Here is a 27,909-nt window from a genome sequence, read left to right as displayed (position 1 = left end):
GACGCGAGAAATGCTTTCAATCGCCTGAATCGCAGCGTCTGCCTTCGGAATGTTCAACATCTTTGCCCGCCTCTGGCCACTGTTTTAATTTACACCTACAGGACGCCTGCATGCCTATAAAAAAATGTCGACAGTGATTGCATCTTGTAGGAGGACGGAACAACCCAGGGAGACCCTCTGGCAATGTGCATGTATGCCATTGGCATGATGCCTCTCGTGCACAAAGTTGAACAAGCCGGGACTATCCAGTCTTGGTTTGCAGATGATTCCGCAGCGGCGAGTGTGTTGCGTAGGCTCCGTTGTTGGTGGGACATCTTGGCAAGTGATGGCCCAGCTTATGGATATTTCCCAAATACATCAAAATCGATTCTGGTGGTGAAGGAGCGTTGCTATTGTGAGGCAGTTGAGCTGTCCAGCGACACCAGTGTCGTCATTACGTGTAATGGAGCTCGGTACCTGGGGGCAGCCATCGGCTCAGCTGACTTCAAGGAGAATTTTGTATCGACTAAGGTCCAGGAGTGGGCTGATGAGCTAACTCGATTGGCTGATTTCGCTCGCTCGCAGGCCCAGGCAGCATATTATGCATATGTCTCGGGCTTGAGAAGTCGCTGGGCTTTCCTATGCCGCGTTCAGTCTATTTCTCCGTCCCAGTTCCAGCCACTGGAGGACGTGATAAGCACGAAGCTTATACCAGCAATGACGGGTCGGCCACCGCCTGGCACAGTGTTGAGGGAAGTGCTCACAATGCCCTGGCGTTTAGGTGGCCTGGGCCTGGGCAGCCCGATGACTTTGTGGTCCCAGTATGAGTCGTCTGTCGCCATCACAGCATCTCTCTCCCGGCGTATCTTGGATCGTGTTTCTGATATTGGGAATTCTTTGATTGGCATCCAGCGGGAGAAGGCGAAGAGGAAGAAGGAAGTACGTCATAGCCAGGCGGAGTCGGCACAGCGTATCAGCAATGATGCGTCGGACGCCTTGCGACACACCATTGTCCTCGCCCGTGAACCTGACACCTCGAGTTGGCATTGAAAAAGTATGGCTTTTCACTGAGCAAAGCTGAGTTCATGGACGGCTTGTGCCTCCGTTATGGTTGGATGCCGCCGAGGTTACCAACTCATTGCTCTTGTGGACGGGACAATGGTATTGACCATGCCTTGTCATGTCCCCTTGGTGGTTTTACCATTATCCGCCATAATGAGATCCGGGATGTGACAGCCTCTCTCCTTCAAGAGACCTGTCACAATATCTCCATCGAGCCACTGCTGCAGCCACTCACTGAAGAGAGAATGAGATACAGGTCTGCTATTGTGGAGGAGCATGCGCGGCTTGATGTAGTGGTCAGTGGTTTATGGGGCTGACGTTTTGAGCGTACTTTACTTGATATACGGATTTTTAATCCTCATGCACGCTCAAATCGATCTGCACCACACACCACTGTCTATCGGCGCCATGAAAAAGAAAAAGCGACGATGCTATGAAGAGAGAGTGAGAGAGGTGGAGCATGCGACGTTCATGCCTGTTGTGCTGTCGGCAAGTGGTGGCATGGGAAGAGCGGCGACATCACTCTATCGCCGAATCGCGTTATTGAGAGCGGAAAGGAGGAAGGAGCAGTACTCCCACGTAATATCTTACATCAGATGCCGTCTCTCATTTGCCCTGTTGCGATCATGCATCATGTGTTTGCAGGGTTCACGGGGTCTTTTCCATGAGCGATCGTTTCGGCATCCGGAGTCTGCTGAGCTGGTTGTTGCCGAGGCCAAGGTTGCTCGCATGTGAGAATCTATAAATTGCAGCAAATTATTTTAATATGAATACTGGACGTGGATATTGAATTAAACTGTACTCAGTGAATCTTTACATTTTACAGGCTACGTTTTATTATTATTATTTTAAAGCTTTCCTTTTGATCTTGTCTCTTATTGTTGTGATCTTTCCACAAAATTGTGTTGCATTGTTTAAAAAATAATTACCCAGAGTCACCCAGTTCAAGAGTACTCAGAGTCACCCAGTTACCCAGAGTGTAACAGGTTTAATCAAACTTGAAAAGTAAGAGGCCTGGTTGAGCGTGCCTCGACCAGTTATATGCAAAATGTGATAGTATACATGTGGCAATGGCGCCAATGAAGGTGCTAATAGACAGGCGTAAGACGCATGAGGTGCGAGGGAGTGTAAAGTTATAGAGAACAGGGGAAAACTGTTACATCATCCCCCTCCTATGGAGAGGAAGGAGCTTATAACCCAAATGCTCAAGTGGAATAGAGTACAATAAGCGCAAACACGTGCGAGACGAAAAAAGGCTTCGCACTGAAGTAACACAATAAGACGACTGAAACTCCATGCAAATAAAGTGTAATAAGCTCAACAAATGTGTAAGGTGAAACTAGAAGTTCAACTGCAAAACTCAGCGGGCAGAAGCCAAGGTTTTGTACTTCTGAAGTGGAACAATGTCATTACCAGATTCATCCAACAAATAATGTTCAGGTTCCCAAGTGGCATCAGAGTAGCCTTGCCACTTGACTAGGTACTGAAGCTGATTCTGCCGGCGGCGGTGACTGAGAATGTTCTCCACCACATAGCGGGCATGACCATCAAGGTCCGTGATAGGCGGAGGCGTAGGCTGTCTCCTATTAGGAATAGCGTTCTTCTCGTAGGCGCGGAGTGCCGACACATTAAATACCGGGTGACAGCGGCTGGTATGAGGCAACTTGAGCTTATAGGCATTCGGGCCGACCACATGGGTTATAGGAAAGGGGCCAAACCACTTGGGGCGTAATTTATGGGATGGTCGGTCCCGAGCTTCAGGAGTCAGGAGGAAATCCCGGTAGACCATTACCAAATCTCCCACCTTCAGCTTTCCCTCGACCCTTGTCCGATCTGCATAGAAGGCCTGACGAGCTTGCGCTGCCACTAACGCATCTTGTGAGATCTTGACCGCGTCTTGTCTTGCTTGCAACCAATCAGCTGAATCTCTGCCTCCCTGAATAGGGTTGAGGAAGTCGGGTGGCGCTCTGGGATTTAGACCGTAATTTAAGAAGAACGGTGTGTTTCCTGTAGATGATTGAGTAGCGCTGTTGATAGAAAACTCACAGAGAGGTAGGAGCATATCCCAGTTATCTTGTTTATGATTTACAAAAGCCCTCAGCACATCCTCTACTATTCTGTTTACTCGTTCAGTTAGGCCATCTGTCTGAGGGTGATTGGCAGTACTAAATGCTAGTTTCGTTCCTAAGCGATCAAACAATTCCTGAAAAAATGCTGCCGTAAATCTTGGATCACGATCACATACAATACTAGAACTCAAACCATGAAGTCGAAATACATGTTGAATATACAGATCAGCACTTCCTTTAGCGTCAGTAGTAGAGGAAGTAGGTGCTAAATGTACACACTTTGTCAAGCGGTCTACAAATACATATGCTATATTATAGCATCATGACCTGTATCGGTCCTAGGGAAACCCATGATAAAATCCATCGAGATATCCGCCCACGGCTGACTGGGCACTGGTAAATTCTGCAAGAGACCAGTTTTTAGCTGGCCGCCTTTAACTCGTTGGCAGACGTCACATGACTTGACAAACGCCTTTACATCCAGTCCCATTCTGGGCCAATAGAAATATCTAGCGAGTCTGAAATAGGTGCGATCTCGACCGGGATGCCCCGCAGTCACACAGTCATGGTATTCTTGAAGCAGGGCGAGTCGGAGTTTGCTACTCTTTGGAATGCATAACCTGTTCTGTGGTGAAGATCTGAGATAAAGATAACCGGGTGTTTCATTTAGAAGGTAACGGTCGTGCAGATTGTCATGGCTTGAATTTTTCAGTCTCCTGATAATGGGAGCAAGATCCTTGTCGCACTTGTAACCGCTGACAATTAACTGCGCTAAGTCTGGATTAATCTCTAGGGTATGCTCTATGGCATTCAACTGAATGTTAGGAGGATAGGATGACCCGCCTATTTCAGAATCACTGAACAGATCTGGACGGCGTGAAAGCGGGTCGGCAATGTTTTTCTTTCCTGGTTTGTGAAAGACCGTAAAGTCATAGTCAGCTAAAAACTCTACCCATCTTGCCTCACGCTTGGTGAGAGTCGGTTTGGTTCGTAAATAGACAACACCCATATTATCAGTCATCAGGTCAAAGTGGCGGAATAGATAGATTCTCCAGCACTTTAATGCAAATACCACAGCCAACGTTTCCCTCTCGGCCGCAGTATAGTTGCGTTCTGCAGCTGACAGTTTCCGACTACAATAGGCTACGGGATGCAAATCCATATCTTCTCCCTGCTGCAGGAGCACACCCGCCACGGCAAAGTCACTTGCGTCAGTTTCTACCGTGAAGCTTTTCTCAACATCGGCCAGTTGCAACACTGGCGCCTCGAGTAATGCTGATTTTAGAGACTCGAATTCCTTCTGTCTAGCAGCGCTCCATTCAAAGCGTGAATTTTTTCCGGTGATTTCTTCTAATGGACGAGAGATGGTCGAGTGTCGATCTATGAACCTTCGGAAATAGTTTGCAAAGCCAAGAAACTTCCTCACATCAGTTACTGACGACGGAGTTGGCCATGTTTCCACAGCACTTATCTTCTTGGGATCAGGGGAGATTGATGTGCCGTTGATTTTATGCCCCAAGAAGAGAACTTCTCTCACGCCGAATTCGCATTTAGACTGTTTGCAATACAGCTCACTATTTCTAAGTGTTTCTAGAACTGTTTGAAGATGATGCTGATGATCTTCCCAGGTCTTGCTGAAAACTAGAATGTCATCCAAGAATACTACAACGAATTTTCGGAGATGCGGTTGCAGAATAGAGTTCATGAGTGACTGAAAGGTGGCCGGGGCATTAGTCAGCCCGAATCCCATGACTCTAAATTGGAAGTGGCCGAACGGCGTATTAATGGCCGTCTTAGAAACATCCGAGTCTTGAATTCTGATTTGATTGTACCCCGACCGCAAGTCCAACTTGGAGAAATATGCACTGCCCTGGATCGTGTCGAATAAGTCATCAATATTAGGAAGACAAGCTTCGTGTTTGATCGTAATTCTATTCAATTCTCGCCAATCGCACACCATTCTCAGAGTACCATCCGACTTTTTCACAAAAAACACAGGTGCACCGTATGGCGACTTACTTGGCTCAATGAATCCCTTCTCAAGTAATTCTGACAGCTGTGACTGGAGCTCGTCCATCTCTGGTTTCGGCAGGCGGTAGGCGGGTCGAGACGGTGGTCTGGCTCCATCTTCTATCTGGATTTCATGGTCGACTGGTCTCTTCGGTGGAAGCTCATTCGGCAGCTCGTCTGGAAATAAATCCTGGTACCTCTTGAGCAGGTTCTGGATGTCTTGTTGCTCTGATTCCTGGAGTTGCTTTGCTTGCAGTGTCCCATTGCTCGCAGTTGGACACGCTCTTGGTCCGTCAGCTTGCGGAGGCCCTGACCACGGAAGCTGGGCACGGAACGCGACTCTCTACTGGCTGGTGGCCCCGACGCCGGTGGCCCTGACGACTGCTCCACGGTGTTTGCTGCCATGACAGCTTGCTCCAGGGTACGTGGATGCTCACGCATGACCTGTCGCTGGATGTGCGGCACTAGACCCCTGACGAACAGCAGCGCTCTGGTGTGGTGGTCGATTTCCGGCACTTGCAGGCTGAGGCGAGTGAAAGCGGCAATGTATGCGTCCAGCGACCCGCGCTGCGCTGCGGAAATTAGTCCCATACGCGATGTTTCCTCGTTGTGCCGTGGTCCGTAAACATCGCCAAGTGCCGCTTTCAGAGCAGGCCAGTCGGAAAACACTTGGTTAGCTTCCAATGCCGCTATCAACCAAAGACGAGCGTTTCCAGTCAAAAATCCTGCCGCGTAGTCGACCCTCTGTGCCGCATTTGGGAGTGCCAACGACCGTAGGGCCATGTCCATTGCAAACGTCCATTCTTTGAATGTAGCGGAATCTCCTCCAAACACAGGCGGCTCTTTCGTAAGGCGGGATGTTGGCTCCCACGGTTCCGAGTTCGGATGTATCGTTCGGTTTCCTTGGCTAACGCGCTGAGCGGTCTTGATATCGTTTATCAGCCGAACGACGAGTACGAGGAGCGTAAGCAGAGCGACCAGAACACCTGCCAAAAGCAGAGTAGTAACCATCCTCTGCTACCAGTGTAACAGGTTTAATCAAACTTGAAAAGTAAGAGGCCTGGTTGAGCGTGCCTCGACCAGTTATATGCAAAATGTGATAGTATACATGTGGCAATGGCGCCAATGAAGGTGCTAATAGACAGGCGTAAGACGCATGAGGTGCGAGGGAGTGTAAAGTTATAGAGAACAGGGGAAAACTGTTACACAGAGTCACCCAGTTACCCGGAGTCACCCAGTTACCCAGAGTCACCCAGTTACCGAGAGTCATCCAGTTACCCAGAGTCACCCAGTTGTACAGAGTCACCCAGTTACCCAAAGTCACCCAGTTACCCAGAGTCACGCAGTTACCCAGAGTCACCCAGAGCCCACCAGTTACCCAGTAACCCAGTTGCCCAGTCACCCAGTTACCCAGTTGCCCAGTTGCCCAGTCACCCAGTTACCCAGTTACCCAGAGTCACCCAGTCACCCAGAGTCACCGAGTCACCGAGTCACCCAGAGTCGTCCAGTCGCCCAGTTGCCCAGTTACCCAGTTACCCAGTCACCCAGTTACCCAGCTACCCAGTCACGGAGTCACTCCGTCAGCTAATGGGTCTCATCTCACCCAGCCAGGTAATGACAATGCATATAGCCTACCTGCCGACAACCTTACACTGCCACCCTGTGTTCAATGTGACCGCGCTGAAACCATACGAAGTGAAAGCAATTCCTGGGCGCCGCCAGCTGCCTCGGCCGCCTACAACTGATTTGGACGGAAACACAGGGTACATTGTGGAGGATATCTTGGATCACCGAGTATGCAAAGGCACACCTGAGTTTTGGTTAAGTGAAAGGGTTATGACGAGACAACCTGGGAGCCAGAAAATTTTCTCAAGGACGAGTCCTGAAGAAACATTGCTCCACTTGTGTTCTTTAAAAATATTTCATTCTATTTTGTTTTGCACAACCGAGAGGAGGGGGATGGTGTAACCGTTACACCTTCTTCTGCCTTCCTATCACTGCACACCTATGTACGCGCCTGAAAAAACTTGATGCCCCCTTACTCGGAACGAAATCTATTAGACGTGACTTTTTCCTACTTTGGCCCCCGGACTATTATGTATGAGAAAGCTATGAGAAAAATGAATAATGATGATGTCGGATTACGATAGTTTAGTTGTTATGCGAGATTTCTCTGACGATTACAGATAAAGCGTTTCTGGAGGCAAATGTCCAGAAAGGATGGGAGAACAAAATACAGCGTTCCTGAAAGCAAAGGTACTCCTGAAGGAAGTGAACAATTGGTCGCGTTCGTATACGGTACGATGTGGCGGGCAGTAGAAGACATGGAATGCCATTGGAAGCTGTTGAGTGACGCCTACTTGAAGACAGAGATGTTCTATGTCCGGGGTCCTCCATTTGTGGCAGCCTAGTAATCCTATGGGAAAGACTGGATTTGACATACACTGCTATAACTCCTTCTGTGCTGCCTAGTATGGCTGTCTGTCGGTCACGTCTGAATACTACATAGTTACGGATATTTACACTGTGGTCCGGGAGGGACAGAATAAAACCAAGTCTCAGTGAGAAAAAGAATAATCAGTTTGTTCTTGTGGTAGTTTGGGCACTGTTTTCAAACAGTTGCCAGGATACCTTGAAACCATCGGTATCACCAGCTACTGCTCTGTGTCTGAAGTGCAGAAGAATGCTCTCTATGGCTCGGTATCTATCCTGTGTAAGGTCCTTGATTTGTAATGCTCTGTTGTGGGTGGTGGAGGTCTTGCGGTCCCATTTTCCTCCAAACCCTCTCTTGTTTCCTATGATCCATATGAAAGTGTTGTGTGTTTCTCTCTGTTTTTTATATACCATCGTATTTAATATCCACAATTATGATGCATGGCCCCACCTTTGGTTGCTGGATGCTTGTCCGGTGGGTGCCAATCACCGGCGCTTCGGCTGAGTGCTGATGAATAAAAAAACAGATCGCGTAATGAAGCAGCCTAACGATAGATGTGCAAAGTCATGATGCCTGGTCTGCTTCTGTCCTGGGTTCACTACTCCGTGCTTTGCAGCCGTGAGTAAAACCACCTCAGGCTGAGAGTCCCCTCAATGATTGCTTTTCCAAAGCGCGTGTTCTGAACTCACTGAGATCGGTCATGGTCTTCATTTCTTTATTCTTTTCATTCTTTTCAGTTTTGTGTTAATTACAGTGAGGAATCCTGCCACAACGCCTGCACAAATACATACAAATAACAGAGCCCTAAAAAGAAATACTAAACAGCATAAGCTAGCTCTGAAAACGCCAGCGTGACGGGGGCTCTTGTTGATCAATCTTCAGGGGCATGTCTCTGGCAGCAGCGCTTGCCAGGATTGCCGTGGCCAGGTTCGATTTCAGGCGTACACGCACACCAGTGACATCTCGACGGAAGTAGTTGTCCATTGCCCGATGTAGCGGGCGTCTGAGGGCATCCTAAGAACATGACCTAGCATCTGGAAACGGCGGACAGCTATGATGTGCGAGCGTGGCTGTGTGTGTGCTCTGGAACTATATTCTTTGTTGGAGATGATGGCGGGATACCTAATTCCGAAAAAGGTCCGTAGTTGACGTCTATGGAAGACGTTCAGCTTCTCCAGTGCAGCCTCCGTCAGTCTCCAGGTTTCGCAGTTGTGGAACAGCATTGGTAGGACGATGGCATTGCATAGACAAAGCCTTGTTTACTCGGATACAAGTTGACGTCGTATCCAGAGCGAATACATGCGGCCATACGATGTTGATGCTTGGTCCATTCGTGGGCTCAAATCTTCCTCTTCCCCTAAGAGAGAGCCAAGTTGCTTGGATCTTCGCCATTCAGAGGTGGAGGCAGAGATGTGAACCCACTCTGTTTTGCTGAACCTCATTAGACTGTGAGCTTTACTGATACTCCTGTCAAACGGGTCCTTTTCACTCAGCTCCTGAAATCCTCAGAAGTCGACGCGATACGTTTGCAAATCACAAGCGAGTTGTCTCTGTTTTGAGTTAAAATACTCTCCTCGAAAATTGAACGTCGCTTTAAAGCAAGAGAGTGGGTGGGAGAAAGTTTGCTGAGCAGTCAGCCCAACACCAGGAAAATATGGTCTTAAGTGTACGTGCGAGTATGTTGTGATGGGTGACATTTATAGTATGTGGTGTGTTCAAGAGTATGCCGTGTCAGAGTGTGAGAATCTTTTTCCGTCTCTGTGAGAGGGACTGTCAAGTGAATGCTGAACATGCGCAGTGCTAGTTTGGTCTGGGAATGAGAGTCGTGTGTGATTGGTCATGTGTGCTGTACGTATTGGTCCCTGATTTGTCGTCACAAGTTCTATACAAGCGAACACTCCCGGTTTCCCGGAAAAATCCCGGAAAATCAAGCACTACTCTATAAAGTTAATCACGCACTTTTTTTTCTTTTGGTTTGAATTTTTTCCTTTTCTGGTTTTCGGGATTTGCATTTGTCACGTCCCACTGTCATTCGACAGCAGGATCTACATAGTGAGCATTTCTGTGCTGAGCTGTCACGCCCTTTTTGATAGAATGTGGTTTGGCCAGTGTCTTGTCCCACGTGCTTAGCATGTAGGTTGAGCGACACGCGCTTTCCCACGTAGGTGACATGCCTTCTTGGCATGGCACATCATGTGACCCAACGCCGGAACCTGGTCAGGTAGGTTCTCGCGTTGTACGTTTCCTGCAAGTGCTTCACTTCCTGGATATGTGACTCCAGGCTTTGTGCAAAATCACATCACAACGACGTTCTACAGGGTTTCACGATGCCTCCTTGCTTCGTGCAAGGAGGCAAGAATAACATGACATTGTATAACAATAGCTAAGTGCAAGAAGGAATACGTGTGCATAAATCAAAACCGTCACCGCGCAAGAGGTCAGAGTATCATGCAAGAGGGACCAAGAATGCAGCAGAACTTACCATAAGAAGCCACTAAACTATGGCACGTTGGGTGAGCGGGCTCCCCAACGTGACCCTCATGTACTCACATTGTACACTGGCGTGGGTGAGCGGGCTCCCCACGTCCCAATTTGGTCTTTCTTTTCCATGTCTTTCTTTCTCTTTCTTCTCGAATGATACCTCGTATCTTTCTAGGCAATGATCACGCCATATCTCTAAATTGCGCTTTAGCGCTTGCACCCGAATGCATCAGGGCCATGTATAGGAAATGGGAGAGCCAAGTGACTACATCCAATGGAAAGTCACAGAGCAAAGCTGCATGCATACCCACGTATTCTCACAACACCGCACAAGGATGATTGGGGTGCACCAGTGTGCTGGTTTCGATCAATTGGTGGAGCGATTGGCGTTGCAAACAGCCAAAGTGATCGCTCACGACTGAGGTGCAGCAGCACCCGCGACCGGGTGCAAATTTCCCTGATCGACTTTGCAAACAGCCAACCAGGGTGAAGCAGCTGGCGTTGCAAACGGCCAAAGCAATCGCTCATGCTTGAGCGGCAATAGTACCCGCGACCGGGTGCAATGACTACTGATTGGCGTCGCAAACAGCCGACCAATAGTATGCAATTTTAAGCAGAGATAGTAGCAGCAAAGCAACCAGTTGAAGGAAGCTGTTCCCAGAAAACCAGCACACGGTACCCCAGCAAGCGTTCACCACCAATGCACGAGAGCTAAGAACATGTGATTAAGGCACGAGATGGATAAATGTAGGCATGCAGATGGGATGAAATCCAAAGCAGGTTCTCAATACGGCAAATTAGCAATGACAATCGGTACCTGTATGTCAAGGCTATAATTATTACATCGACTGGAATGGCAGCACTGCTCGGTCTGGTTGTGCTTGAGCAGCTGGGGCGAGACGTCGGAATTCCTCCATGCGGAAACGAGACAGCGAATCGGCAATACAGTTAGACTGGCCAGCAATGTGAGCAGCAGTGACGGTGAAATTGAAGCGGGCGCACACAAAGAACAGCTCCCTGATCAGGGTCATCACTGGCGGTGACTTGGATGTGACGGAGCGGATGCAATCTACCACAGCCTTGTTGTCACAGTGCATTGTGATACGAAGCTGGCACCATTCCTTGGCCCACGTGCACGCTGTGACCAACGCGTAGAGCTCCTTCCACTCAATGCTGTGAGTGAGTTGCTCAGGCGACCAGGTCCCTTGAAGCCAGCGGCCGCTGTTGAATGCGCCCCAGCCCAGGGTGCCACTGGCATCAGTGAACAGCTCCAAGTCTGGAGATGGTGTCCAATCTGGGAACAGGAAGAATGATTTTCCGTTCCATTGTTCCAGGAGCCGTAGCCACCATTGGATATCTTCCTGGCACTCGGTAGTCAGACTGATGCGGTAGTGAGGCTGCTGGTAGCGACTGCAAATAGACCACAGGCGCCGCATAAATGTCCGGCCGGGTACGATGACTCTTGCAGCGAAGAAGAGTTTCCCCAGAAGAGATTCGAGTTCGCGCTGAGACATGGTGGGGTTGATGCTCGCTGCAGTCAACAGGCGCTTGATGTCAGCCAATTTGTCATCAGGGAGCCGGGCTTCCATCTTCCCACAATCCAGGATAATGCCCAGGAATGTCAGGGTACATGACGGGCCTTCCACCTTGGCAGGCGCGAGCGGGACTCCGAGGTATGAGAATGCACGGAGAAGAATGGCCAGCTGCCGATTCGCCACTGCCTGGCCCACGCTCACGCACAATTAGTCGTCCAGGAAATGCAGCAAATTAGGGATTGAGAATTCGTGGTGCATTATCCATTCTACGTACCATCATTGGTATCACGTACCCACAACGAATCTCGAACACAGCGCTGTATGCCAGAACCGAGCAGACCCCACTATCCCAAGTCTGCAGGCAACGGAGACTGCTGTGGTTCGGCCATGTAGTGAGGGAAGGCGAAGAATCGTCCTCTTTCCAAGCCCTCCTAATGTCGATCAACACAACAGACATACGACGACCCCGAGGACGGCCACGTCTGAGATGGATCGACGTTGTCAAGAAAGACTTACAATGCATTAATCTGTCGCTTCTGGATGCTGTGCAATCTGCTTCTGATAGAGCTGCTTGGCTCGAAATTGTTAACAGATGCGTTGACCTCATGCAATGAGTGAAATGCGAACTGTCATTATTATTATTATTATTATTATTATTATCCATTCAATGGTGGCTGCCACTGCATCAAATACCGCCGGGCTAGAGCGGAGCCCAAATGGCAAGACACGGTCGTAGTAGTACTTCCCCTGCCACAGGATGCCGAGGAGATGCCAATCCTGTGGGCGGACAGGTATTTGACGAAAAGCACTCTTCACATCGAGTTTAGAGAGATAAACAGGAGACGGGGAGGACATAATGATGTTAATGGCTTCATCAATGCTGATGTACTGCAAAGAGAAAGGCTCGGCAGGGATCCCGTCGTTAACGCTGGAGCCGGCAGTGCTGGACAGGTGGTGTATAAAGAGTAGCTTGCCATTCTTTTTCGGAACAGCGCCAATGCCAGAGCAGTACATAAATGGGAATGGGGGCGAGTCAAATGGGCCAGGCATGTGGCCGGCGTTGCAGGAAGCGGTGAGCTGTGCAGACAAAAATGCAGAGTGCTGTAATGCTGATGAGAGGTTGGACGAGTGCTGGTTAGTTATGCGGTTGACGGTAAAGCCAATGTGAAAGCCGCAGCGGAGGCCGTTAATAACATACGAAGGCAATGAACTGTCAGGGTGGTTACGGAGCAGTGATTCGAAGCGAGAAACAGAGAGGGGCGTGTGGACAGCAGGACATGCGCTTGTGAAATCAGTAGAACGTGAAGTGCAGGGAGAAATATGTACAATCGCGGGAGCTGCAGCCAAAGCAGCAGAGTTACTGGCGCCTACCGCACTTAGATCCGTTGTGGTCCTTGGACCCGCAGCGGTTGCAGACATGGGCGTACTTGCACGTGCTGAGACTGCAACGCCCAGCGTTGAAGTTCCGGCAGATCGGTTGGCCATTAGACACCGTACGGACTGCATTGAAGGCTTGCTGGTTGTTACGTTGCGGACGAAAGGGACACTGGCCGCCTCCGGGATGGACGAGGCGGCAGGACTCACATGTGGGCCTTGATCGGCTAGTCACGGACATTTGCCACAGATTTATGTCGATGACGTCAAAGCGCTTGCCTGGCTGAGCAGAAATGGCAGGGCGAAACTGGGTGTCGTACGACAGCCAAGCCTCCGGATAGTATTGCCTGTTGGCTGCAACTATGGTGGCTTGGTAGGAGAGCATCTTCTGCAGGCGGGACGGGTTGGCAGAACACACGACGTTCATGAAGAGAGTCCATGCCTCCAGCCATGTCGGCAAGTCGTGGACGCGTCGACAAACGGGCTGCGCCACTCCACCTTCCACCACCTCCAGAGACTGGCTGCCACTGCTGAACTGCAGCTGAAGCTGGCGTGGGGCAGAATCGAGGTGGCGATAGTATCGGGCAGCAGCTGGGTGAAATCTACAAAGTCACCCTTCAACATTTTCTCTCGTATAGTCTGGGGAACGGAGAGATTACCAGCGTTGGAAGACTCCGCCGAAGGTTGAATTCCAGCAGATGCAGGGGCAGTGATGGTGGCCAGCATTGGAGCGATCGCCTACGACAAGGCAACGGTGACGGCGGAATGTACTTCCTGCCGCACAAACTGGCGCAAATCGTCATTCCTGCTCCGGTCTGGGATCTAGGCAGTCGGAGAAGCTGCTGCATCACTCTCCAGATCCTGCTCTTGCTCCTGCTCGTGCTCCTGCAGCAAGGATGGCGTGGCCGACGGAGATCGAGGTTCCCGTGTCAGCGCAGCAAGAGCTACCCAAGGCGATTTGGGCGCGCATGCGCAGCAGTTGAGTGCACGTGTCAAGCCAGCTCAGCCGCAGCTAGCATGAGATAGAGAGCAGCGCATCGGTCTTATCGCTAACTAGGGTTAGCCCAAAAGCTAACCCAACATGTAAAAGAAGCTCTCGCTCTCTCTCCTACTGCAGTCGAGACTCGGTCTCAGCTCTCTGTCTTGGTTTACTTTGAGCTCGGATTTGAATGACTACTCACAACGTAAAACTAACAGTCTTTGTCGGTTGATCGTGTGGGGATGAACTTGGACCAAGCCAGCTATATTGGTTGGCCCCTGGGATGTGCTGGGCTTGTCGTGAGGCCACACGTCTATTCAGTCGCCGCTCGTAGTGATTCTTGGGTCTGATCACTGAGAGCCAGGGATGCGACACATTAAATTTGTATTGCATTTTCCTCCATTGTGTTTCTTTCGACGGTAAAAGAGGCTTCATACACTACTCTCGGGATCTCGGGGATTTCAAATAAGAACTCCCGGTAGAGTGACGTGTTTTTGTTTGATACAGAATGTTCCTGAAAACTCCATGCATTACCCTCGAATGTCCCTTTATTTCTTCAAAACATTACGCTGCGCACTTGCACTTCCGACTATGCACTGCACTTTCAAGACCTGACCAGCCTAGCCTGCAAGATCTGCACTGCCTTTTCGTTTGACCTCTGTTTTCCATTCTTCTCCTGCGCCCTCGTCATTTGTTGTTATACTAATAGGAATGGAGACACAATCAAGAGTTCGCGTTGTGTGGCGGGGGCCACGGGGCCAACAACGCTATTTCCATTTCACTAAGTCCCCATCCAAATAGCAAAGGGATATCCTGCTACAGCCGACAATCACAGTTGATACGCAAAGAGGAAATGGCATTAAGGACGAGCGCAATCAGATCCTACACAGAGAGGTTGCGTTTACCTGATTGTAACGAGCAAGACTTTGAAAGAAAGTCAGAGCCCATCGAGTGAATGGAAGACGGTGTCCAGATGTCCAGAGCAGTAACTGGGTACCGTCAAGAAGTGAAGCCCTAATAGTTGGATGTAAAGGGTTACACGCATTAGATCCCTTGACAGCCACGCACAGTAAATGGAGCAGCAAATTGTCCTACGTTTTCAGAGCTGCCCCACCCTGTCTAAAGGAAAATCATGTATCCCTGTATAACTTACAAATGTTCTATAGTTTTAGGAAACGCGGAACGAAGATTTTAATTATGGCCTTTAGATTACAGTCAGACCTCGCTTAACCGCACATATCTGTTTTCCACAAAAATATCCGGATAGGCGAGGGAACCGGACAACTGAACACACATACTGTATTTGCATGTGGCATGTCAAAAGCAGTGGCACCGTACATACATACATGATACCTGTACATGTAGACGGGTCCTATGCAGTACAACTAGCGTGCACAGTATGTAAAACAAACGAGAAAAATGACAAGTGCATGCAACTGAGCGCTGTCCACCTGGTCCACATGCACCCAGCAGGTCAAGGACCTCATTTGCCTGTACAACTCCCTGATTATAGTATACTGTATAGCTTCTGCAAGCCACATGCAACCGGATACGACGAAGCTTTTTGTGCACATTTTAACCAGTTTGTACACAAAATCATGCACCGGTATGCGGATCGCGAGGTCCGGTTATGTTGTATGCATAACATATGCTGCACATCGGTAACCAGCGATTTTCTTCCGGATGGCGAGGGATCCGGATTAACGAGGACCGGATAAGCGAGGTCTGACTGTACTAATAATATTATTGAATCCATGAGTCATTCGCCCTTTGTGGATAATTCTCTAAAACAATGACAGATTCTACTTGAAAAGCATTGCAATTTCCAGAACCTTCAACCTTATAGCACGCACTTCCATTATTTCTGCTCCATTTCTTCATGTACGTAACAAAAATGGCGGTTGCCAACATAACAAACTATTAACTACACGAACCATAAAAAACGGGTTTTTGTACCTTTTCTCCCGCCATTATCCACCAAAGACTATGAGTCTATGAGTCCCTGGGGAAGTCCCCGTTTAGGTATACTTTTTAACGTCATATTCAGTTCTCACGCAATTTGTAACAATTCAAGCCAGTATATATTTTCATGCTTGGGTGGTTAGGTATTTTCTGCAGTGTCAAATAAAGTAACTTCAGAAATTGCGTTTTCTTAGCTTTGCAACAAACCTCAAACCTCATGCTTGACAATGGAAAGAAAAATGACGGAAACTGTATGTTACAGTGGTATATGTGAACTGTGCAACCTTACCAAGTTGCATATGAATCACGTTGTGGTTAGAAGTCTCCTGAAAACAGCGTCATGATTCGGACTTTTAGATTAGAACCACTATACCGTAGACTCGGTGTTTTGTGCACTACCCGGAACTAAGCAAGAACAACATTGTCTTTGTGCTTTGTCGTTTGCAGATATTTGGATGGTAATCAGATCCAGACTTTAAGTGACGGTGTGTTCTCTGGTCTAACAAACCTCCAAACACTGTAAGTATTATCAACTGCACCATTTAACGCAGGGAATAGTAATTATACCTGTGTGTATATAGAGTACTGCTGGAAACGTGATGAACAACCCTCTAATATCTGTGAGTATTATTATCTGCTGCACTGATTGAAGGAAACAGTTGTAGACGCTGTGTGTAAAATGCTTTGTTATGAAGCCTCTGATTCTCGTAAGTGTCAGGAACGAGTGACCACACGTCACGAGGACAACTACTTTTTCTTAACTGTATATGTTGGAAAAGAATTCAGGTGGACACACCCATTCCCATACCGCTGCACATCACATCCGAACCTGTTCCGTTATTTTTACAACGTGTCGGCACTTGGCCATCGTCAGGTAATAACAATGAATACCGTGGAAGCCACACAAGAGCAGTATATATATAGGCAGAGTGTAGCGCCAAAAAAATGCGAATTATGTCACCTAGTATGCAGAAACGGGGGGGGGCAGAGAGAGAGAGAGAGAAAAGGCGCAACTAGCACATCACAGAGGAGAAGGCAGCGCGCATTGTGCTCTGTGAACGGCGTTACACAGAGTGTAGCGGCAAAAAAATAAAATAATGATGCGAGTTATGTCACCTCTATACAGAGGGAGGACAGAAGGTGCAACTGTGCACATCACTGAGGAGAAGAGCGCGCCGTTGTGCTCTACGAAGTGAGGGTACATGCCAAATAATTATGGTGTAAATTCTAGCGCATTACAGGAGGGGAGCACGGAGGCCCATGCGCCAATGCACTATGAGGTTAAACTTCCATGCCAAACTGTTACCACCAGAGACGCGACGAGGCATCAGGAACCGAATGGATTTGATCAGTGCCGGCAATGCAAATGTAAACGTGATGGTCGGGCTTGTTTGGATTGCAAACCTGGCGTGAGTGAGAAATGTCGGAATCCTCACAACATCTCGTTAATCTTGCCGGACGGCGATGTGGGTCCTCTGTTTCCAGTGAACCACGTGGTATTGTCCAATGCCGGCGGTGGTGGTAAGTCGAACCATACCCATAATGCTGTTTTTCGGATGGCGGCTGCTGATGAGAGTGCACATGTGGGTGATGACCTTTCAACAGTGCCAGTGGCTGTTGTTTCTCGTTGCAGTTTCGTGGCTGGACCTTTGCGTGCAAGCGTCCCTGTCGCATTGGTTCCTGAGAGTAACGACCTTGATGCTGTCCATGGCGTTTGTGCTGCTTCGTCATGTGCATCAATTGCGCATGATGGTGGTGAGGTTCATTGTGCTCAGCCATTGGCGGAATCTTCTCCAGAGAAACATGTTCAGGATCGACCCTTGTCGACCACAGTAGTACCTGGTGTGGATGACTGCGGCCATGTGACAGCCCCTCGTGAAACATTTTGTCTGGGGAATTTGACGGCATCTGAGACTATGACGGCTCTTTCCACAGCATATGACAAGTGTGTGCATCTTGCTCCGAATGCATTTCAAGTGCCTTGCGGAAATGTTGGCCGGAGATTTATAACAACTCTATCTACTTTTTTCAACTGTTTTGGTGATGCAGGATCATACGTTGATTGTGGCAGCAGTATTTCAGATGCTGATGCTGCAGGGTCGGCGCAGTGATCCTCCTGCTCATGCCAAGCTCCTGGACAGGCGTTTGGACCAGTGGTTTCATGGTCAGATTAATGCATTATTGTTGGAAACAGAGACTATCCACAATCTCCGAGAGAAGTCCAGTACAAGGGGTCGAGGTCGTCCTGATGATCTTGCATGAGAGTTTGCGGTTTGTGTCGCATCTGGGAGGCTATCGGCTGCTCTGCGCTGCCTTGGTGCTGATCGTGGTGGTGGAGTGCACAGCATCAGTGATAAAATTGACGGTGTTCCAGTAATGGATATATTAAAGCAGAAGCATTATGAGGCTAAGCCCGTGTGCGACGAGGCTCTGATAGGGGGACAGCCGCCTCCTCCTCCGCATCCCATCTATTTCGCTTCGCTGGGGTGCCGTGCTATCCAACGGCCAGCGCTAGGCACACAGGGCGCACTGGGACTGTTATAACGTACTCCATGCAACTCGCGAATACCACAGCAGGAAACACCATCTGGTTTGTTCTAGGATAATTTAGAAGTGAACATGTAAAATGGCAATCATGGAGAGATAAGCAGCAGAGACACGCCAGTGCTGTCGTGGCACTAATGGCGCTATGACACGACAGTATAGGCCTCGTCAGCTCGTACCAAAGTAAGACACAAGTCAGCCATGCAGACGTAATGCAGAAGAAGACTGATTCATAATGAGGTAAGACATTGTCACTCTTCGTCATGCATACATCAAAGGAGCGTAGAACGACACACGTAGAACACACGTAGAACGACACACGTAGCAGAACGTAGATCGTAGATCGTACGACTAATATAAATAATAGATCAATCTATAACAATCCTCCTTCCTTAAAGAAGTAGTGAAGTGGGACTAGCAATAATGCATATATACTCAAAATGCATCCAAACAACTATATACAAGAGCAAATCCTTATATCCGACTAACTATGATACAACACTATGCTATTACAGACAAATAGCGGAATTGGACACTCTAAGGCAATGTCAGAATTGCTAGGCGAGTCACTCATGACTAATGCTAAGATAGTCACTCAATACTCACAAATTTAAGCGATCAGGGGCACGGCGCATTCTTGATGGATAGCGCGGTGACACTGGAGTTGACGAAACAGGCACTGACACATCAGGCATACTAACAGGAGTAGCGACTTGAACTGTATCAGGCATACTAACAGGAGTAGCAGCAGTAGTAGACATACTAGGCGTAGCAGTAGTAGGCGTACTAGACGTAGCAGTAGTAGGCGTACTAGGCATAGTAGTAGCTGCTGTATCAATGACAGGAGACGACTGAGCCGGCGGTGAAGCTGGTAACCCAGGAGTCGGCGTTGCTTTAGCGACTGTCGGAGTAACACTCGGCGTAGACACTGTCGGAATGGCGTCGGACTCGGCCGATAAACTAGCAGACTCAGCTGTTCTGGACTTCAAATGATCAATGTGCACTTTTCGGACGACTCCTCCTACCATCACAGAAAAGGTCATCGTACTGAGTCGTTTGCATATTAAACCTTCTAGCCATTTCGGCTTAAAGCCAGGACGAGCATTGTACACCCACACTGGAGCATTCACTGTGAACTCACGAGACGCAGTACTGTCGAGTTCATGGGCCTGCTGCAAAGCCGTGGCGAAACTTGGTTGCAGCAGCGCCAAACGCGTGGTCGGGGCTTTCTTCAATAGAATACTCGCGGGACTCTGCTTAGTAGCGCTGTGCGGCGTGTTTCTGTAATCGAAAAGAAAGCGAGACACTTGCACACATACAGACACATGGTGAGGTCTTGCTCGCAAAGCCTTCTTCAGCTCTTGCACCATCCGCTCACACTGTCCGTTGCTGGCGGGATGATAGGGCGGTGTACGATGATGCTTAATACCATTCTGGGCACAGAAAGCAGCAAACTCGCCAGAGGCAAATTGTGGGCCGTTATCAGATACTAGCACTCTAGGAATACCAAATGTACTGATGAACCGTAGCAAACAGTTCACTGTTTTAGTAGTCGTAGCGGAGGAACCAAGCTCGTATACATCAATCCACTTAGAGAATGCATCAACTATGACCAGAAACTGTTGCGACTCGAACTCAGAAAAATCAAGATGCACACGCTCAAAAGCAGCATTGGGGTATGCCCAATGGTGGACAGAGTCCTTGCGGGTCAGATTAGAGGTTTCCTGACAAAGACTGCAATCGGCGGCTAATCGTTCGATATCGGCATCTAAGCCTGGCCACCAGAAAATGCTTCGTGCCACACTCTTCATTCGAGACACACCGGCATGTGAAGAATGCAGTTCCTCTAATAAGTGGCGTCTAAACTGAACTGGAATAATAACGCGGGAACTCCACAGCAAACAACCATGCTCAATACTTAGGTCATTCCGGATGCGGCTATACGGCACTAACCTGTCGGGAACTGTAGCAGGCCAACCATGCAGCGTGTAGGACATTACTAACGAAATGTCAGAATCGTATTTGCTAGCCTTGGCAACATCCGAACTCTGTAGAGGCATCAACTCGCAGGGGTCAAATGCATGGATGCTGACTGCACTAACAATTGCAGACATTTCAGCAGCAGACAATGGTAAAGGCAGACGAGACAGACAATCTGCTAGCACATTTTCTTTACCTGGAATATGCTCAATGATGTAGTCGTACTCAGCGAGAATCACGGCCCAGCGCTGTAGACGGGATGCCGACGTCTTGCTTAACGACTCGTGCTCGCCGAAGATCTTGATTAGAGGCTTATGGTCGGTGCGCAGAATGAACTTACGACCGTAGATGTACTGGTGTAAACGACGAACAGCAAACACGATAGCTAACGCCTCTCGCTCAATCTGGCTGTAATGACTCTCTGCTTTGGACTAAGCACGTGACACATAATACAACTGGCGGAACAGACTGGTCCGGCATGACATGTAGAATCACCAATACCAGCAGGGGATGCATCACACTCTAAGATCAGTGGTAAGGTAACATCATAATGGGCCATAACAGGATCGGCGATGAGAAACTCTTTAACTTTCGCAAACGCCGACTGACATGCATCCGTCCAATTAAAGACTACATCCTTCTTTAACAACTCGTTCAGGGTTGTAACAGCGAGGAGCAATTGGGGATAAACCGCCCAAAGAAATTCACGAGCCCCAGAAACGAACGCAAGGTAGATACATCATGGGGCCTCGGGGCATTCTGAATACTCAAAACCTTATCCCGACTGGGCTGTAGACCAGCCTTCGACAATGTAAACCCAAGGTAACTAACTTGTGGCTTACCAATCTCATATTTCTCACGACGCAATCACAGCCCTGTCTCAGCTAAACGACGGAGGACTGCTTGTAGACGCTCGTCGTGTTGTTGCTGGGTGTTACCACAAATGAGAATATCGTCGAAATAGACAACGACACCTTCTAGACCTTGTAGAACCTGCTCGATGGCCTTCTGCCAGATTGACGGAGCTGAGCTGACGCCGAAGGGTAGTCTCGTGAATTCGTACAAACCCTTGTGCGAAGCGATGACACAATAGCGCCTACTGTCGTCGTCGAGCGGTAGCTGAGCATAAGCATCTAATTTGGAAAATACAGATCCACCAGATAATTGCGATAACAAATCACTCGGGTTGGGAATAGGATGCTGGTTAGCTTCAATGTGCTTGTTGATAGACACTTTAAAATCTGCACATAAGCGGATGGTGTTGTTTTTCTTTTTTACAACCACCACGGGGGATGCCCAATCAGCGTTAGAGACCGGCTTGATGATCCCCTCCCCCTCTAGACGCAACAACTCAGCTTCAACCTTAGTGCGGACGGCGTACGGGACAGGACGGGAACGGCAACTCTTGGGGGTGGGTGACCCTTGAAGCTGGATCTTGGCAGACTGACCCTTAATAGTACCCAAACCCTCTTGAAATACGGTAGGGAACTGACGCAATAGACTATCTAGCGACAATGCATTGACTTGTGCATTACGAAAATTTGACCAGTCTATAATGACGTGGGACATCCAGTTTCGACCAAACAGGGGCTGACCACTACCCTCTACAACAGCGATGGTGTCTCGAAACTGGTGAGACTCGTCACGTACATCGACAATGCATTCACCCAATACAGATAGGGAACTACCACCATAAGAATGCAGAGATGCACGAGACTTATGCAGACAAACATTGGGAAACTGCTCCTTCCAAACAGAACTAGGGAATACTGAAACTTCAGCACCAGTGTCGACTTCCATAGGACAGACTACATCATCCGTTTTACCTGAGGACTTGAAATGTTGTTTCTGCTGTTTCTGCGACACAGAGTGCTTACCGTCGACTTCTGATGGCGTACTCATAGCAGCAGCGGAACCCATAGACGAAGCTTGTTGCTGGGGCCTCAAACAAAGCTGCAATTTCGAGACACGTACCCAAAGTTAGTTTTGGATCTGATAACAACTTCTTTTTCAACTCGACATTCACAATGCATGACACCACATGGTCTCGAATCATGTCGTCACAAGCGGAACCAAAATTACACAAGCGGGCCTGGACGCGTAATCTTACAACAAACTGACTCACCGACTCATTCTTAGCAAAGGTCATCTGGCGCAGCACGTGACGCTCGTATACAGGATGTGGCGCGGCCTTGAAATGTTCGTTCAGTTTCCGTAACGTAACCTTGTACTCGTTGGCATCTGCAGGCAGAGCAGACGCCTGTGGATCTTCGAGGTCTTCGAATAAGTCCTGAACCTGTGTTCCGGCAGTATGCAGCAATACATTTTTCAGCCGTTTGTGATCCGTAATCCCTTGGCCTTCAGCCATGTACGTAAAGCTTCGTAGCCATTTCTTCCAGCGAGAGGACACTTCTGCTGGCGTGCCCCGGTATTCGAAAACTGGAAGCTTGTGGGCTGTGCTCAGGTTACTACAAACGCTCATCTTCGTCGCCAATTGTTATAACGTACGCACGCAAGATTCATTCCATGCAACTCGCGTATACCACAGCAGGAAACACCACCTGGTTTGTTCTAGGATAATTTAGAAGTGAACATGTAAAATGGCAATCATGGAGAGATAAGCAGCAGAGACACGTCAGTGCTGTCTTGGCACTAATGACGCTATGACACGACAGTATAGGCCTCGTCAGCTCGTACCAAAGTAAGACACACGTCAGCCATGCAGACGTAATGCAGAAGAAGACTGATTCATAATGAGGTAAGACATTGTCACTCTTCGTCATGCATGCATCAAAGGAGCGTAGAACGACACATGTAGAACACACGTAGAACGACACACGTAGCAGAACGTAGATCGTAGATCGTACTGTAGGAGTTGCATTTTAATAGAAAGTATATTTTTCGCAGTAAAAGAGTATTTATTTGTAGAGCTTGTGTTGATACAGATTCCTAGGTTCAAACCCCAAGATGGGCAGTTAGTTACATTTTTCTCTCCTTGCGTATTTTGTATCTGCATGTTATTACCCTTTCCGTGAGTCGCTCGTGAGTAATGTATGAGTCGTGTATGGCTAAACCCGTATTTACCCGTATGACTGCTGCTAGTGTTATTGTTCTAGAACATTGGCATAATTAACCAATCACAGTTCACAGCTCTGGAATATTCTAGAATTTCGTCGGCAACCGGTTTATATAAATTACTGATTGGTTGATGACCTAAAAACATGGCTGCCGTTCGCCGCGTGTTTTGTCTTCTTGCATTGTTCTTTTTTCGTCGGCAACCGGTTTATATAAATTACTGATTGGTTGATGACCTAAAAACATGGCTGCCGTTCGCCGCGTGTTTTGTCTTCTTGCATTGTTCTTTTCTTGTGCTCTTTTCACTTCTTGTCTTTACTTGCCGCTTGTGTAACTAATAATTCTGTCCTAACGAGTATTCGTGAAACCACAAAGTGAGTGCTTTGTTTGAGTGTGTGAAATTGTCTCCGAGGGCCAGCTACTACATTGGTGGCAGCGGTAAACTATAATAGTGTGTATATTCGTAGTGTTCAGTTCAACCCGTGCATTTACCTGTTCAGATGGCGCAGCCTCAAGCAGCAGCAGCAGCAGCAGCTCCGGCCCGCCCGGCAGCTTTAGGACGCCCAGTCATCTTACCACCTGAATTTACCGGAACAAGCAGCGAAGACTGGCTGACATTTATGGGCCAATTTAACGTCGCCTGTCAGGCAAACGGATATGCGGATGAGCAACGCCTGGATTTCCTGCCCTGTCGTCTCCGCGAGGGGGCGTTTCATGTCTACCAGACATTCCGGGCCCAGCACCCGAATGATGCGTACGATGAGCTGTGCGATCGTCTCACTGCATATTTCAACCCTCCGCAGCATCGCCCGTCGTTCGAGGCCGAGTTTCGGGCAAGAACAATGAAAACAATTGAGAGTCCGGTGGAGTTTGCGTCTGCGTTGCAGAAATTAGCGTCAAGGGCCTACCCAGGCCAGGAAAACACGGACCTCTTCCAACGTTTACTGGTAAATCAGTTTATAGATGGCCTCCCTTCTCCAGAGCTTCGTCTTCATGTTCGAAGTGCTAGTCCGAATAATTTGGCACAAGCTGTGCAAAGGGCTCTGGAAATGGCGGCCATATTCGACGCAGAGCAGCGTCGGTCGAACGGCGCCGCGATCGCGGGTGCGTCGCCAACACCTGCGGCCATATTCGCCGTCCGCGGGTCAAGCACTGCACTCCCGCCTGCTCCATCAGCTTCCACTACCGGTATGACGTCAGCCTCAGGTGGTAATTATGATCAGATGTTTGTGTTGGACAAGATTTTGCAAAGGCTAGATTCCATTTCGCTTTCTTTGAGCTCTCAATCTCCAAGTAGTCTTCCTCCATCAGCACACGCGAGCGGCGGCCGTGGTTGGAGCGACAGTTCTCAGGGTGCGCAGCAGGTGCGCCGTTGTTTCAACTGTGGCCAGACGGGGCATCTGGTGCGCGCCTGCCCAAACTACCCAGAGGGTGCACGGAGACGAAATGGCCCACAACGACGATCGCAGGGAAACTAGCTGAGGCTGGCCCTGCTCGGCAAGAGTCAGTCCCTCCAGCTAGTTTTAGTAAGCCGAGCATTCTGTGTCCTTCTGTGTCCTTATGTTCTGTGTTTCCGTCTCTTGGTGTTGTTGTCGAGTTGTTTGGTCGTTTTGTCACAGCACTCGTGGATACTGGTGCAGGTGTCTCCCTCATCAGCCTACGTTTGCTACGCAGCTTCGACGTTGACATCTCAACACTCCAGCAAGATAGTGTTCGTCCTCTCCTCACGGGTGTAACGGGTCAGTCCCTAAGTACTTGTGGTGTTGTTTCGTTGAAATTTCGTATTGGGTCGTTTTGTACAAATCATGCATTTATTGTTGTCGATGGTGTTACACATGACCTCATCCTTGGGTCTGATGTTCTCACTGCTTCTGGGTGCACGCTTGATCTGTCCCGCCGTGTGATGCATGTTGGTACTACCACTGTTGGTCTATCTGTCAATCAGCCTGCGTGTGTTGTTGATCAGCAGAGTGCTGCTAGTTCTGATTTGTGTATTTCTGATGATGCTCCGTGTACGTCTGCGTCAGATAGTCTTACTCCGTGTGTGTCTACTAGTTCTACTCCGTGTGCTTCTGCTAGTGCTAGTCCTACTCCGTGTGTGTCTACTAGTTCTACTCCGTGTGCTTCTGCTAGTGCCAGTTCTACTCCATGTGTGTCTGCTTCTGATAGTCCTACTCCGTGTGCTTCTGATAGTCCTACTCCGTGTGCTTCTGATAGTTCTACTCAGTGTGTGTCTGACACTAGTGTCCGAACTACTCGTGTATGCCTTATCGACCGTCTGGAATTGCCTACTAACCATGTTGTGTTTGCCTCTTGCTCGTTGTCCGAGTCTGTATCCCAGGATAGTCTGCTAGTGACTCCGCTCGACTCTTTCTGCCAGAAACACCCTGCAGTCCAGGTTGGCTCCTCTCTGGTAAGATCTGATCATGTCGTCATGTCCTTTATTAATAGTAGTGACACCGCTGTTGTCCTCTATCCCGGTACAAGTGTGGGCTCGGTAGCGTCCTTTAGCGAGGTTGAACTTGATGCTGAAACGGTTTGCTCGGCTACCACCGCCGATGTCCCCAGCCGTTTGAAGGCCATTGACGATTACCTTGTTTCCCATTGTTCGCATTTGTCTGCCGATGTGTATGATCAGCTCCGTTCCCTCCTTCACGAGTACCATGATGTGTTCTCTTTGTAGCCGACTGACGCGGGGTATTGTGATATTTATCCACACATTATTGAGACAGGGGATGCCCGCCCTATTAAGCAGTCCGTTCGGCGACTCCCATTTCACACTCGCCCTACCTTGCAGAGCTTGCTAGATGACTTACTGGAGCGGGGCATTATTTCGGAATCATCTAGTCCCTGGGCTGCCCCTATTGTTCTTGTAAAGAAGCCGGATGACTCGTTTCGTCTATGCATTGATTACAGGAAACTCAATAGTGTCACCGTTCCTGATGCTTATCCACTCCCTAATATTGCCGAAACTCTTGATTCTCTTGCTGGGTGTTCCCTGTTCAGCACTTTGGATCTAGCGACTGGCTACTGGCAACTTGCCATGGACCCAACGGATAAGCCCAAGACGGCCTTCACGACTCCTTTGGGTTTGTATGAATTCAATGTACTCCCGATGGGGTGTTGTAATGGTCCCGCCACCTTCCAACGGGTCATGGATAGATTGTTTGGTGATTTGACACATGCTTCCGATGGTCCCGTCACACGGGTCTTCTTTGACGATATGGCTGTCGCGTCGTCTTCTGTGTCCTCTTCTTTGTCTCGCCTGAGCACTGTATTCTCTCGGTTGCGCGCTAACAACTTGAAGTTACGCTTAAGTAAATGTGTCTTTCTGTCCCGTAGAACTAAGTTTCTGGGCGTAGATGTGAGTGCACGCGGAATTCACACCTCCGAATCTAAGATAGCTGCCTTGAAAAAGTGGTCTCCGCCCAAGTCTGTGTCCGAGGTCCGGGAGTTCCTTGGATTCACGGGCTATTACAGGAAGTTTGTTCCTAGCTATGCCAACATTGTTGCTCCGCTCACGGCCTTAACGAAGAAGGGTGTGCCGTATGTCTGGTCTGCCGATTGTGACACTGCCTTTCGAGTTCTGCGGGAGACGATGTGCTCTGCGCCAATCCTTGCGTTTCCTGATTTCCGTCCAGGGGCGGCGAGTTTTGTCTTGGACACGGATGCTAGTGCTAGCGGTATGGGCGCGGTCCTTAGCCAACAACAGGAAGGGCAAGAACGTGTGATTGCGTACGCAAGTAAGAGTTTCAACAAGGCCCAGCGGAATTATAGTGTCACCGAGAGAGAACTCCTTGCTGTTGTTACCTTTGCCTCACACTTCCGCCACTATTTGTTGGGTGCTCAGTTCTTTGTCCGCACGGACCATCAGGCGTTGAAGTGGCTTCATAGCATTCCAGAACCGACTGGACGCAAGGCTCGTTGGCTTGAGACCTTGGCGGACTTCCGCTACGTTATTCTGCACCGTCCTGGTCGTTTACACCAGAACGCTGACACTCTTTCGCGTTTCGTCACCCCTTCCGTATCTTGTGTGACTCCGGCTCCCGATGTGCTGCCTCTTCCTCCGCAGGTTGACGGTCCAGCTAGCACTTCTTCTTCTTCTTCCTCGTGGCTGCCGCGGGAATCGCCTGCTGCGTTACGTTTGTGTCAAATGTCTGACCCTGATCTGGTTGTTGTGTTGTCCTGGTTTGATGATGTACAGCGTGCTTTCCATCCTCCAGGTGACCTCCAGGGTACAAGCCGTGCTGTCCGTCGCTATGCGTCTGAACTGTCCTCTTTAGTTATCTTAGAAGGTGTTCTGTATCGGTCTGTTGATGGTGTTCTGCAATTTGTTGTACCCTTCTCCCTGCAGACCGAGTGTCTCGAGATGGTACACAGTGTACCGGCTGGTGGCCACTTTGGCTATGACAAGACCCTAGCTAA

The 27,909-nt window shown here is 49.0% G+C and overlaps 1 protein-coding gene across 1 annotated transcript in view; it reads left to right on the top strand.

Moving 5' to 3' along the window:
- Window positions 1-27,909, top strand: part of LOC135824637 (protein slit-like) — a 244,559-nt gene that overhangs the window by 117,211 nt on the left and 99,439 nt on the right. The window contains exon 4 of the mRNA XM_065337361.1: window positions 16,333-16,404. Coding sequence (XP_065193433.1) covers window positions 16,333-16,404 — 72 coding nt within the window. The remainder of the gene's footprint in view (window positions 1-16,332; window positions 16,405-27,909) is intronic.

This window comes from Sycon ciliatum, chromosome 9 (assembly GCF_964019385.1).
Source record: "Sycon ciliatum chromosome 9, ocSycCili1.1, whole genome shotgun sequence".
Classification (NCBI taxonomy): domain Eukaryota; kingdom Metazoa; phylum Porifera; class Calcarea; order Leucosolenida; family Sycettidae; genus Sycon; species Sycon ciliatum.
The sequence above is the reverse complement of the archived record's forward strand: the minus strand, read 5'-3'. Positions and strand labels throughout refer to the sequence as shown.